The following is a 13,866-nucleotide window of genomic DNA, read 5'->3' as shown; positions in this document are numbered from 1 at the left end:
CTTCAGATGTGTGGGTTGTGATTGCATTTGCTGAGATTAGGCTGATGAAACTAGAGGAGGTTTAGAATGAAGAATGATGAATTCTGTTTTAGATCAGTTGGGATCAGGTGACTGATAGGCACAGGAAATGTGCATTCCCAGTTGGTGGTGCTGGAGAAATCTGGGGCTTGTAAAGAGAAAACTGGGCTAGTGAGATCAGGCATCATCATGCCTAATGGTAGTTAAAATACTAACCAAGAAAAACATACAGGAAATAGCAGAGGTCCAGAGCTATTTCCCTAGGGAATCCAAAATCTAAGAGGAAAATGTAGAATAGAACCTCTGAAGAGACAACTAAAGAATAGTTCAAAAGGGCACAGTGGCTCACACCTATAATCTCAGTGCTTTAGGAGGCCAAGGTGGGAGGATCACTTAACCCAGGAGTGCAAGGCAGTATAGCAAGACCCTATGTCTACAAAAAATTTTAAAAATTAGCTGTGCATGGTGGCATATGCCTATAGTCCCAGCTACTCAGGAGGCTGAGGTGGGAGAAGTGCTTGGGCCCAGGAATTTGAGGTTGCAGTGAGCTATGATTGCACCACTGACTCCAGCTTGGGTGACAGAGCAAGACTCTGTCTCTAAAAAAAAAAAAAAGGATAGTTTCAAAGGAAGGAGAAAGCAGTGGCACAAAAACAAAGGGAACAGAGTTTCAGGAGTGCCACTGAGTAATTTAGAATGCAAAGGACTCAAGTTTCATTGAATCAGGCTTCTAGGAAGCCATTAGGAAACAAATACACGATGGATACTGCAACAAATCACCACAAGTGTATTGCCTTGAGACAACACACATTTATTATATTATAGTTCTGGTGGTCAGAAGTCTGAAATGGGTTTCACTGGGTGAAAATCAGGGCCAAGTTCCTTCTGGAGGCTTGAGGGAAGAATCTGCTTCCTTGCTTTTTTCCAGCTACTGGAAGCCATCTGCATCCCTTGGCTCGTGGTCCTTTCCTCTGACTTCAAAGCCAATAGGGCAGCATCTTGAGTTCCTTCTTGACTCTGCCCCTTCTGACTCCCTTTTTCACTGATAAAGCCTTGTGATTACACTGGGCCCAAAAGGATAATCCAGGAAAACCTCCCCATTTGAAGGTCCTTTTCGCCTTTTAACATTCATAAGTTCCAGAAATTAGGGCGTGGGCATCTTTGGGGAAGCATTATCATGCCCATCATACAATGAGAGGAATGAACCAGAGATCTGGGAAAGAAGATCCGGCAGTCTACGTCAAATGTACTAATAATCTTTCAAGAAGTTTGAATTAGAAGTGAAGGAGAAAAACAGGGAAGCAAATAGCTAGATGGTAAAAAGGGAATTTTTCTTTTTATCTTTTTGAGAGACAGAATCTCATTTATCGCCCAGGTTGCAGTGCAGGGTCTCATTCTGTTGCCTAGGCTGGAGTACGTTGGTATGACAATCATAGCTCACTGAAGCCTCGAACTCCTGGACTCAAGTGATCCTCCTGCCTCAGCCTCCCAAGCAGCTGAGACTACAGGTAGGTGCCACCATGCCCAACTAATTTTATTTTTTGTAGAGACGGGGTCTCACTGTGTTGCCCAGGCTGATTTCGAACTCCTGGGCTCAAGCGATCCTCCCATGTCAGCCTTCCAAGAGGCTGAGACTACAGGTGGGTACCACCATGCCCTTTTTTGTAAAAATGGGTTTTCGCCATGTTGCCCAAAGTGGTCTCAAACTCCTGGGCTCCAGCAATCCTCCAGACTCACCCTCCCAAAGTGTTGGGATTACAGGCGTAAGCTGCCACACCTGGCCAACTTTTTTCTTTTTAAACAGTATGGTAGACATGTTTACATGGAAGTTCTAGTAGAGAGGCAGAGGCTGAAAATAGGGGATCAGAGGGAGACACTAACAGAGCAGGTGCCTTGAAGGGGTGGGGCTGGGATCTGGAAGACTGTTTAGAGAGCTGGCCTGGAAGAAGGAAAGGTGATCTTCAGCTATTAAGGAGAGGCAAGTGGCCCAGGTACACATGTGGATAGGCTAGAGGTCTGGAGCTGAGTTGTGTTGAAGGGAGCAACAAAGTTTGGAAGAGTTGTTAGCACGAATGGAGAAGGAGCTACCCAAGGCCAGAGATATTAGTAGACAGCCAAGGACACTGAGATCAGGTCCAGGTTGGATGGAGCACATTAATTAGCAAAGGCACCAACTTACAGAACTCACATTACAATGAGATTGACTACCTTCAAGAATTACTTTCTCACGTTTCAAGAAAAGCAGAGTTAAGTAATACTAAACAAACATAAGTAGTATTTGACTTTTTTTTTTTTTTTTTTTTTTTTTGAAGCGGAGTCTCGCTCTGTCGCCCAGGCTGGAGTGCAGTGGCCGGATCTCAGCTCACTGCAAGCTCCACCTCCTGGGATTACGCCATTCTCCTGCCTCAGCCTCCCGAGTAGCTGGGACTACAGGCGCCCGCCACCTCGCCCGGCTAGTTTTTGTATTTTTAGTAGAGACGGGGTTTCACTGTGTTAGCCAGGATGGTCTCGATCTCCTGAACTCGTGATCTGCCCGTCTCGGCCTCCCAAAGTGCTGGGATTACAGGCTTGAGCCACCGCGCCCGGCCCGTATTTGACTTTTTGAGTAGCAAATGCAACTTTGTTATATGACCCAACACTTCTAAAAGAGCACATGCTTAATAAGTGCCTATACCTAAGAAAATTAGTTTTGTTCTGTGTTTGCCAGGCTTCCTTTTGACACAATCAGATTCTGATTTTAACAGGAGGGGAAAACAAGTTCACAAAGGTCTTTTCTTTTAAAATCAACATTTTTCTCTTTAGTGGTAAAATGCATGCAAAAAGCATGTGATTATGGTATTTATGTTTCCATTAAGGTGTCCTCAGCAAACAGGGGGGAGTCTAGCCTACTATTTTCTTGCTATTTAGATTTATAGTGACACAGTTCCTATTTTATTCCCATTATATTTGAGGACAATGCACTCCTGGTGACAAATGATTGCATAGTGACAGTCAGCAAATGTCCATTAAAGCTGACTTTCTGTAGAATATTTAACTACAGATTCTGATCTCTGGATATAAAATCACAAATTGTATGGTGTCCTCAAGCAAATAAAAAAAATTATTGACCAAGATTTTATCATTTCTTTGTTAAGAATCTAAAGTGTACTAAACTTTCCAAATTAGAATTGTGTAACCTATAGGAAAAGAAATTTTCTGGTGTCAAGAAACACTGAACAGGGACCAGGCATGGTGGCTCATGACTGTAATCCCAGCACTTTGGGAGGTCAAGGTGGGAGGATCACTTGAGGTCAGGAGTTCGAGACCAGCCTGGCCAACATGTTGAAACCCTGTCTCTACTAAAAATACAAAAATTAGCCAAGCATGATGGCACGTGCCTGTAATCCCAGCTACTCAAGAGGCTGAAGCAGGAGAATTGCTTGAATCCAGGAGGTGGAGGCTGCAATGAGCCAAGATCACACCACTGCACTCCAGCCTGGGCAACAGAGTGAGACTGTCTCAAAGAAAAAAACAAAACAAAACAAAAACACTAGACAGAATGAAGTTTAGTAATATGATACCTGCAAGATGACCTTTTAAACAAAATGATTATTTGATCATAGATGAACAATGGTCATTATAAATGCCAGTATAAAGCTGTGTCTAACAGAAATGAAAAATTATTTCACAGTTCCACTGCTAATAGTAACAAACTAACTCATATTGGAGTTCCAAATTGTTTTTTTGTTAGCCCAAGAGTAATATTTTCCAAAGAATGGCTGCATCAGAGTTACCTGGGGTACTTGTTTAAAATGTGGGTTTGTAGTCAACTATATCTACTGAATCAAAATATCTATGAGGGGAGGTCAAGATCTGTGAGAATTGCTCCAGGGTCTTTCTACATATGCTAAAATTAGAAAAACCACTGTTTTAGAACACAGCCTATTACAGGTTTTTTTGTTTGTTTGTTTGTTTTTATGTTTTTACTTTTTAGAGATGACGTCTCACTCTGTCACTGATTCTGGAGTACGGTGCTATGATCATGGCCCATTGCAGCCTCCAACTCCTGAGCTCAAGCAATGCTTCCACCTCAGCCTCCTGAGTAGCTGGGATTGCAGGTGTGTGAACACCATGCTCGGATAATTTTAGTGTTTTTTTAGAGACAGCATCTCATTGTGTTGTCTAGGATGGTCTTGAACTCCTGGCCTCAAGTGATCCTCCCACCTCTGCTTCCCAAAATGCTGGGATTATAGATGTGAGCCACTGTGCCTAGCCTTTATAGTTCTTAAAATCATGATTCAGGCTTGCCTGTCCCTCTAAGAGAAAACTTGATATAAACAGAAATGCCAACACTTTAGACAAGGTTTGAGACATTCAAGCCTCCCTATTTCCATGGAGTATTGCAAACTCAGACTCAATAAGAATTTCATGAAAGCAAAACCTGAGGAACTTCAAAGAATTTCATGCAAGTACAAAATAAAAACCTTCAAATTACCAAATGAAAGGCTGAAATTGATCAAGACTCGGTCAGGTCCTTATACCATGACCCGTCTGTCACTCTCAAATAAGACATTTCATGCTACCCAACATTTACTTTTAATCTAAATATTTATATTATAGAAGCCATCTGGAGTGCTTTATCCTGAATTCAGTAACTCCTAATTTAAAGAGAAACAGTTCATGATGTGATGTAATTTATGGAGAATACTTAGGAGACCAAGCTATTTAATGAAGGAAGTGGCATCAGCAGAATTGCATTCCCACACTCCTATATCTATGTTAAGTATAAAGAATCAAACCTGTCTTTATTGATTTCAGTTTCATTCCTTGCTTGTTTCTGCATCTATGTGGCGATGCTGAAAGCATATGTGCTTTCCTGAGAGTAAAACCCCATTTCCTAAGTAACAGTTGCAACAGCACACAAATAGTGCTGATTACAGACCATGCTCAGTGTGAAGTGCTTTATATGTCATTGACACAGTTAATCCTGGGAAAATCTAATGAGTTAAGTACCATTATTACCCCCATTTTATAGATGAGGAAAGTGAAGCAGAGACTTTACACAGCTGATGGCAGAAGAGCCCAGAAGGAAGAGCACAGTGTGGCTCACGCCTGTAATCCCAGCAGTATGGGAGGCTGAGGCAGGTGCATCACTTGAGCCCAGGAGTTTGAGACCAGCCTGGGTAACACAGTGAGACCCCATCTCTATAAAAAATAAATAAAAATAGTTGGGCGTCATGTCATATGCCTGTAGTCCCAGCCACTCAGGAAGCTGAGGTGGGAGGATTGCTTAAGCCCAGGAGGTTGAGGCTGTAGTGAGTCCAAATCATACTCCAGCCAGCCTAGGTGACAGAGTGAGATCCTGTCTCAAAAAAAAGGAAGAGCCCAGGATCAAACTCAAGCATTCTGGCTCCATAGTTCATTCTCTTGTACGTTACACTCAACTGCTTCTTACTGTATAGCAGAATTGTTGGTGGAAGTAGGAGTTATCAGAGGATAGCAGTGTCTTAAAGAATTAAGAATAGCTGCTGGCGGATATTTGATTGGTAACATTTCTTTAATTAGATGTAAAACAAAATGAAAGGCAGAAGAGCTAATTGAGCAACACTGGAGAATACTGCTCATTACTTAATTTCACAAAATATTGTGGACATTATTTGACCAGGGGATAGTACTCCAAAATGTACACAATGTTGATCAAAAGACAATGATTCCCTTTGGGCTCTTCTGTGCACAATTCATTATACAGATGGTCCTGGACTTGCTATGATTCAACTTAAGATTTTTCAACTTTAGATAGTGCAAAAGTGCTAACTATTCAGTAGAAACCATACTTTAAGTACTCACACAACCAATCTGTTTTTCACTTTTAGTACAGTACTCAATAAATTGTACAAGATATCCAACACTTTGTTATAAAATAGGTTTTGTGTTAGAATAGATGATTTTGTCCAACTGTAGGCTAATGTAAGTGTTCTGAGCATGTTTAAGATAGGCTAGGCTAACCCATGATGTTTGGGAGGTGAGGTGTATTCAATGCATTTCCAACATGTTATTTTCAACTTATAATGAGTTTATCAGAACAGAACACATTGAAAGTTGAGGAGCACCTGTATTCAGAATGGTTTTTGGCTTCATGAAATAGAAACCTGATTGCAGGTAACTTAAACAAGTAACAAATTCACTTTTCACAGGTGACACGAACTAGAAGAGCTGTTCACAGGACCAGACTGCTACCCTCTTCCTTCATGTAGCCTATACCTTTAGAATCAGGGAAAATGGCAAAGAACAAAAGGAGTCAGTCCCATTGCACTCAGGAAAAGACTAGCTTCACAGAAAGTCCCCACTCTAGGTCTGTTCCTCACTTAAAGAGTCAGAACTATGTCACATTGTCACCTATTAATGCAAGGGAGCCTGGGAAACTTTTAGCTAGGCACTCTGCTAGCCAGAAAAAAACCGGGATTTTTTTTTTTTTTCTCAAATTCCTAGGTTCAAGTGATCCTCCTGCCCTGGCCTCCTGAGTAGCTGGGACTATAGATGCATGCCACCACACCTGGCTAATTTATTTTTATTTTTGTAGAGACGGGGTCTCACTTTGTTGCCTAGGCTGGTCTTAGATGTTGGGCTTCAAGCAATCCTCTTGCCTTCGCTTCCCAAAGTGCTGGGATTACAGGTGTGAGTCACTGTGCCCGGCCTACGCCAACATTTTTGTGAGTTTTAAGCCTGGTTATTCGTATCAAACACAAGGATAGGATCTGCTTCTCTTTAGCATCAATCCAACGTGAAAAATCAAAATGTTACCCACGACACTAATAAATAGTAGTAACAATGACACTGTGACTACACCCTACAGTTCATGTGCTAATACAATTAAACAGACATGGGACTATTTCTAGACGTAGCATGATGCTATCTTATAAGAAACATTTTATAAGTAATACGTGGAAATTGAGAAAATGTCCCACTTTGACAGCAAATTCACCGCATTTAATAAATCATTCCTGGCTGTTTCTATGTGGGGCTACCAGATCCATATTTCTGACTATAAGATCAACTAAAATGACTAAGCAGTGAAATGTAGAACACTGCTTCCTCACCGAACAATGAAAATCCCAGAACAGATGCAGGCTACGCATCAGACTGTCAACTGCCTGCATTCCCATGAAATCCAAAAATTTGAATAGTAAAGGTCATTGGACGTCAATTGCAAACTTTGGTGGAATTTAGTCAGTTGACAGGAGTTTCTCTATTGTGTATATTCTTCATTCAGGAAATAATATCTGAGGAGTTCCAAGTTGCATGTTTCTACTTGAATAACTACTCTTCAAAAACGTTAGTATAAGCATATTCCAGATCTTTTTACAGGCGTGTTATTTCACTGTCTGAATTTGGGGTTACACACATGAAGGCACCATGGAATGCTATTTTCACTGTCTCCGGTTAATGACAACAGAAGCAGGCTGAACTTCATGCACACATGATGTCCCTGTGGGAGGTGCAGGCCAAAGGCTGCTGAACAGGAACATACAAGAGAACTGCAGAAATTTAACAGAGAAAAGGGATGGGCAAGACTGTGGGGGTCGGCAAACAAACCCAAATAAACCTGCCATGGAGCAGCCACCACCATATTCATGATTTGTGCAAGAGTTTAGATTTAAGAAACATTTCTGGCCACATTAAGTTAATGTTGTTCATTTGAATGTAATGGCTTTGCCATTTCATTTGTATTTAATTTGTAAAGATGTTTGGCTTTATGGTTGTATAATGGTTGTCAACAGAAGGAGTTTAGTCCTATTTTATTTTTATACATATTTAAGTAACATTATAATCAAAACAATTTAGTTCAATACTGCAGTAGCAAGAGATTGTGTCTCCTTAAAAAAAAAAAAAAAAAAAAGAATTCCTACACTCCTCAAGTCTGAGAAGCACTTTTCTATAGCTTTCTCTGTGACAGGAACAGACAATGGAGGTCACACCATAACATCAAAGCCAAATTCACATTCTGTTAAAGGTAGGTGAAGAAGTGCTTTACAGGTACGATCATTCCCAGCTTTTTGGATTAGTAACATCAATCATTGTTTAATGGACATCTTATTCTCTGCAAAAATAATAATTACAAAACCTAAAGTTTCCACAGTCCTTTTTCTTAAAAGTATAAATTATGTCTCTCCTGAGTTGGAAGCATCTTACAAATTATCTAGTCTAATCACCCTTCTGGGGCACAAATGCGTAAAAGTATAAGAGGTCTGACAGCTGCTGAGGCTGTGCTTGAGTTCGGCTGAGAGGTGCTTTTGAATGCAGCAATGTCTAAGATGTGATTCTGAGTTACTTACTGTTTGGTGTGACTCGTCCTCATGACTAAAGTCTCCTTCAGAATGTTTGGCAGAAATTAGGAGGCTGAGTTTCAGTTTGGGGTTAGCACAGTGCAGGGTAGAGACTCCAGGTGGGGATGCTGGAGTCCAGACACAGAGGCTATTCTGAGCATGTAAGTGAAACTGAAAATCTGCAGACATTTACACGCAAGATTTAGACTCTTGTAGGGCACTATGATTTAAACTGGGGTTTAAAGCAAACACTTCTGGGCCCCAGGAGCCGGGAAGACAGAAGCCATCTGACTCCTGCCTCTGATGTCATGTGGGACTTCTGAGCTGTGTAAAAAACTGCTATGAGGAAGTCTACTATTTTTCAGGTTTTCAAAGTGGATGTGGAAGGTGCTGAAAATGATAAGTGTTTTTATCAATGATCAATAATACGTCAACTAATTTTTTTTTTTACTTCCTCCAAAAGTTACTAACTGACAACTCCAGTGTTCTGGTGTCCTTTCTCCCAAGAAAAAAATTCCAATGGGACATTCATGACCTTCAAATGCTGTGTGACCTTCTATAAGCAGCATTCACAAGTATGGCAGAAACCAAGTAAAAGCTTTTAAAGAAAATGTCACTGTCACTGATAATAATTTTATTCTTTGGATCCTGACATATCTGTGGTTAGATAATAAGTGAACCTTCTAGGTGATCACACCAAAGGGGTCTAAATAAACCATATACCTCCTATGTTAACTTACGTTATTCAGTCATTATAGTCAGTATCAAACAGATTTACAGATTTTCATAAGACCATAAGGAAAACCTAAAACCCAACAAAAGCAAAACAAACAAACAAACAAAAAAACAAACAAAATACTCTGGCTATAGCATTTTACCTTAAGATCTGGCTTCACATTTGCTATTTTTAAAAATACTTCCTCATGGGTTTGACTGGGAGTTACCTGTTGCATCTGCAAACCTGTATTAAAAACAGCTGGAAGTAGCTAAAATACAAACTGGGTGCAAAACATAGCAACCAATAACACACGGATACTATGGATGAAGTAATTCCAGTACACCTCTAGCCTTGCGAGGGTTCTTACAGTGCCATTCCCAGGACCAATAGTACCAGCATCAAACCTGGACTTGTGTAAGAAATGAAAATTCCTGGGCTCAACCTCAGACCTACTGAATCAAAATTTGGGGAGAGTCCATCAATGTGCGTTTTAAGAAGCCCTCCAGGAGATTCTGACACACACTAAAGCTAAAGCACTAAAGCTTGAGAGCCCCTGGTTTTAATGAAACCTGATATTCATAATGTTCAAAGCCCAGTTCCTAAATAGAACAATACTTATTAGAAATCATTATAAGAGATGATGGGCTGAGTGTATCATTTATGACAACAACATGCATATATATGTCTGATATAAAAAGAAATGATTATTTGTGAACTAAACTCCTCATAGTGCTTGAACATACAAACAAAAGAGTGGGAAAAGATCTATTTAAAACTGCTTCAGTTAAAATTTCAAATAAATATATAGCCATTAAAACACAATTAACAGATAAATAAATACTCAAGCTGAGGGATACCCCAAATGCCCTGACATGATCGTTACGCATTCTATGCATGTAAATACTACACGTATCCCATCAACATGTAAAATACTATGTGTCAATTAAAAAATACAGTTAACATTGTACTCCTATGTGCTACACTGTTATACATAATTCAGACCTGTGGTCTGTGGCTGTTAATAAGTAATCTGTTATACTACACTATTCTTTTCATTTACCAATTCTTTCATAATATAAAGTTATGCCGCCTAAAAAAAAGGTGATCAATCTAAATCACAATTGGAACAAATCATGTCATTCCTCATCTACTTAACTGCCACACCTAGAGGCTCTCCTAGCAATAAAATGATGTATCACTTAAGTAGAAGAGTCATAATTTTAAGTTGGCTTTTTATTTGAGTTATAAACTAGAGGTTGGTTCTCAGGTATAAAACCATCTTAGGAACAAAATGAAATATGTTGGAATCATTAGAAAAGCCATCAAAACCTCTGCTGATCCTTCCATTAGGTTTCGATTTGTGTAAACTCAATACTTTTAGACACAACAGCTTTTAAAAAGGCCATTAATAAAAGGCAATTCTGGTTTGAGGATTGATGAACGGTCTACTCCCTTGTCAGAAGCTATATAAAAGTTGATTTGGAAGCAATACCATGATTGCCCCTGGCGCCTACCTGTCTACAGGTGAGGGTTTGGAATTCCGTGGCTTCTTGACTTGGGCATACAAAGCATCCATCATATGCCCTTCTCGTGGGCTCTGAGGTCTAGTGCTGAGAGCCATGGAACCTTCATAAGAAGAAACTCCCCCATACATCAACTCATCATCACAGCCAAACGTCCGATGAAAATCTTGGATTTCAGCATAGTCACGCTCTCGAGCTTGTCGTTCCCTAAATTCTCGAGTTTTGGCTTGAATCCTATGAAATCAGAACAAAGCTGAAATAAGAGAAACCTTTCCTTTTTGAGGAATTGCATATAGAAACATTCATTAAAATATGTTGTAAAATGTATCTTATTTCATGCAGCTATAGAAGATCAGTGGTGTAAATGATAGGTCATACACATTGTAGACTGTTAAGTAATGCTATGGATACTCAAAAAGAATAATTTTAGATACCCTTTGTTCATGTCAACAAGATTGCAGTCATAATTTAAATCTTTTTTTTTTTTGAGACAGAGTCTCACTCTGTTCCCCAGGCTGGAGTGCAGTGGCATGAGATCTTGGCTCACTGCAACCTCTGCCTCCCAGGTTCAAGCGATTCTTGTGCCCTAGCCTGCCAAGTAGCAGGGATTACAGGTGTGCACCACCATGCCTGGCTAATTTTTGTATTTTCAGTAGAGATGGGGTTTCACCGTGTTGGCCAGGCTGGTCTCAAACTCCTGACCTCAAGTGATCCTCCCGCCTCAGCCTCCCAAAGTGCTGGGATTACAAGTGTGAGCCACCATGCCTGGCCATAATTTAAATCTTAAGTTTAAATTTTCACTTATTAACTAGCTTTAAAAACTCACAAGGGGCCAGGCACGGTGGCTCACGCCTGTAATCCCAGCACTTTGGGAGGCCAAGACGGGCAGATCACAAGGTCAGGAGATCGAGACCATCCTGGCTAACATGGTGAAACCCTGTCTCTACTAAAAATACAAAAAATTAGCCGGGCATGGTGGCGGGCGCCTGTAGTCCCAGCTACTCAGAAGGTTGAGGCAGGAGAATGGCGTGAACCCGGGAGGCGGAGCTTGCAGTGAGCCAAGATCGCGCCACTGCACTCCAGCCTGGGAGACAGACCGAGACTCCGTCTCAAAAAAAAAAAAAAAAAACTCACAAGGAACAGATCATTTCTGGCATCTACTTGGATATTACTCATGAATTTGTTTAAGGCAAGAAATAATTTTTTAAAAGTTACATATACTTTGTATATGAAAATGCTTACATGTAATATATATATATCTTACTCATTATTCATACACCATAAACATTCAACATACTACGAAGCTTAAACATGAATCTACACTATAACTCTTCATTACTGGCAAAAGAGGATCTCAGCTTAATGACATCGACTCTCATTTTACGGGATGCATACAGAAATGGGGAATCCTTAAATTAAGGAGTAGAAGGCATGTATCCAGTCGAATTCTGAAGTAAAACTTGCCTACATTACAACTAAGAAACAAACCTAAATGTTCACCTTTACTGAAGCTACATTTAGTTTACTATGATTTTACTAAACTATTTGGTACAACATCCTTTTCAACTTATAATATATTGACATAATTTACACCCTAAGTCAATCTTAGTTACCTGGAAATAATTTTTATCCCTCAATAGAATTTTAATGGAAAAAAACTCCTTTATATACTTACAAATTTAAATATACACTTAAATGCAGTAAAATCTTACTTCTACAAAGCAATACTTTAGACTGGGTTTAATCTTTTATTGCAGTTATTTCTTTTCATGTTTGAAGTAGACCTCTGCTAGCATAAACAATACATAAATACATATTCAAAAAAAATCCAGAAAAGATACCAAAGTCAGATGAAGAGAGCAGCAAAAAAAAAAAAAAAAAAAAAAAAGAAAGAAAGAAAGAAAAGAAAGCTATAGGCCAATATTCCTCGTGAATATGAAAGCAAAAACCCTTAATGAAATATTAGTAAATGAAATTCAGCAATATACAAAAGAAAATATACACCATGACCAAATGGTGTTTACTGCAGAAATTCAAGCCTGGTTCAATATTCAAAAATCAATTACTACAATCTATCATATTAACAGATCAAAGAAGAAAAGTTACATTATTATATCAATTGATGCAGAAGAAGCATTTGACAAAATTCAACACCCATCATGTCAGAAAACCTTCAGAAAACTAGAAATAAAGTGAAACTTCCTAAACTTAAGAGCATCTCCCAAAAGCTGACAGGTTCCATCGCGCATAATGGGGAAGACTGAATGCTTTCCCTATGATAAACTAAGGATGTGTGCTCCTACCACTGTAATTCCACATAGTGTTGGAAGTTCTAGGCAATGCAGTAAGCCTAGAAAAGGAAATAAAAGTACACAGATTGAAAAGAAAGAAATAAAATGCTTCTTACTTGCAAATGACATGATGATCTACATAGAAAATTCCAAAGAATCTACAAAAATCTCCCAGAACTAAAAAGCAAGTTCAACCAAGTCAGAGGATACAAGATTAACATATAAAAATCCATTGTATTTTCCATATGCTGGCAATGAACACATAGTCACTGAAATAAAAAATGCAATGCTATTTATAAACCCTAACAAAACACAACACATAGATACACATCTATAAGCCAAACTTTAGTTTATGTAGATCTGTGTAAGATATACACCTTGAAAACTACACAATGCTGCATCAAAAACAATTCAATGTAATAAAATAGTTTTTTCAACCAATGGTGCAGGAGCCATGAGATAGCCATAGGCAAAAAGAAAAGGAAAAATAAATGTCATACCTTACTAAAAAATTAACTCAAAATGGATCACAGGTTTAAATGTAAACGTAAAAGTATAAAATTTAAGAAAAAATGTAAGGAATTCTTTAGGAACTAGCACGTGGTAAAGGGTTTTTAGGACTAATACCAAAATCATTATCCATAAAATTTTAAAAGTATATAAATTAGACATCACTGACATAAAAAAAACTTTTCCTCTATGAAAAGCTCTAATTAGAAGATGAAAAAATAAGTACAGACTTGAAAAAAATATTTGCGAGGCACGTATCTGACAAAGGACTCATATCCAGGAAATATTTTTTAAAATACTCAGTCTCTTTCACTTGGCTCATACCTGTAATCCCAGCACTTTAGGATGCTGATATGGGCATGTTGCTTGAGCCCAGGAGTTCGGGACCAGCCTAGGCAACACAGTAAAACCCTGTCTCTACAAAAAATGCAAAAATTAGCTGGGCATGGTGGTGCATGCCTGTAATCCCAGCTACTCAGCTGAGGTGAGAGGATTGCCTGGGC

The 13,866-nt window shown here is 39.2% G+C and overlaps 1 protein-coding gene across 4 annotated transcripts in view; it reads right to left on the bottom strand.

Moving 5' to 3' along the window:
* PARD3 (par-3 family cell polarity regulator) overlaps positions 1–13,866 on the bottom strand; it is a 720,675-nt gene that overhangs the window by 148,884 nt on the left and 557,925 nt on the right. For all 4 annotated transcript variants that reach the window (XM_023218154.1, XM_023218152.2, XM_023218155.2 and 1 more), the window contains one exon: positions 10,554–10,796. In XM_023218154.1, the coding sequence (XP_023073922.1) occupies positions 10,554–10,796 (243 nt within the window). The remainder of the gene's footprint in view (positions 1–10,553; positions 10,797–13,866) is intronic.

The sequence above is a fragment of the Piliocolobus tephrosceles genome, chromosome 9 (assembly GCF_002776525.5).
Source record: "Piliocolobus tephrosceles isolate RC106 chromosome 9, ASM277652v3, whole genome shotgun sequence".
In the NCBI taxonomy this organism is placed as follows: domain Eukaryota; kingdom Metazoa; phylum Chordata; class Mammalia; order Primates; family Cercopithecidae; genus Piliocolobus; species Piliocolobus tephrosceles.
Note: the sequence above shows the minus strand (reverse complement) of the source record. Positions and strands in the feature narration are given on the sequence as shown.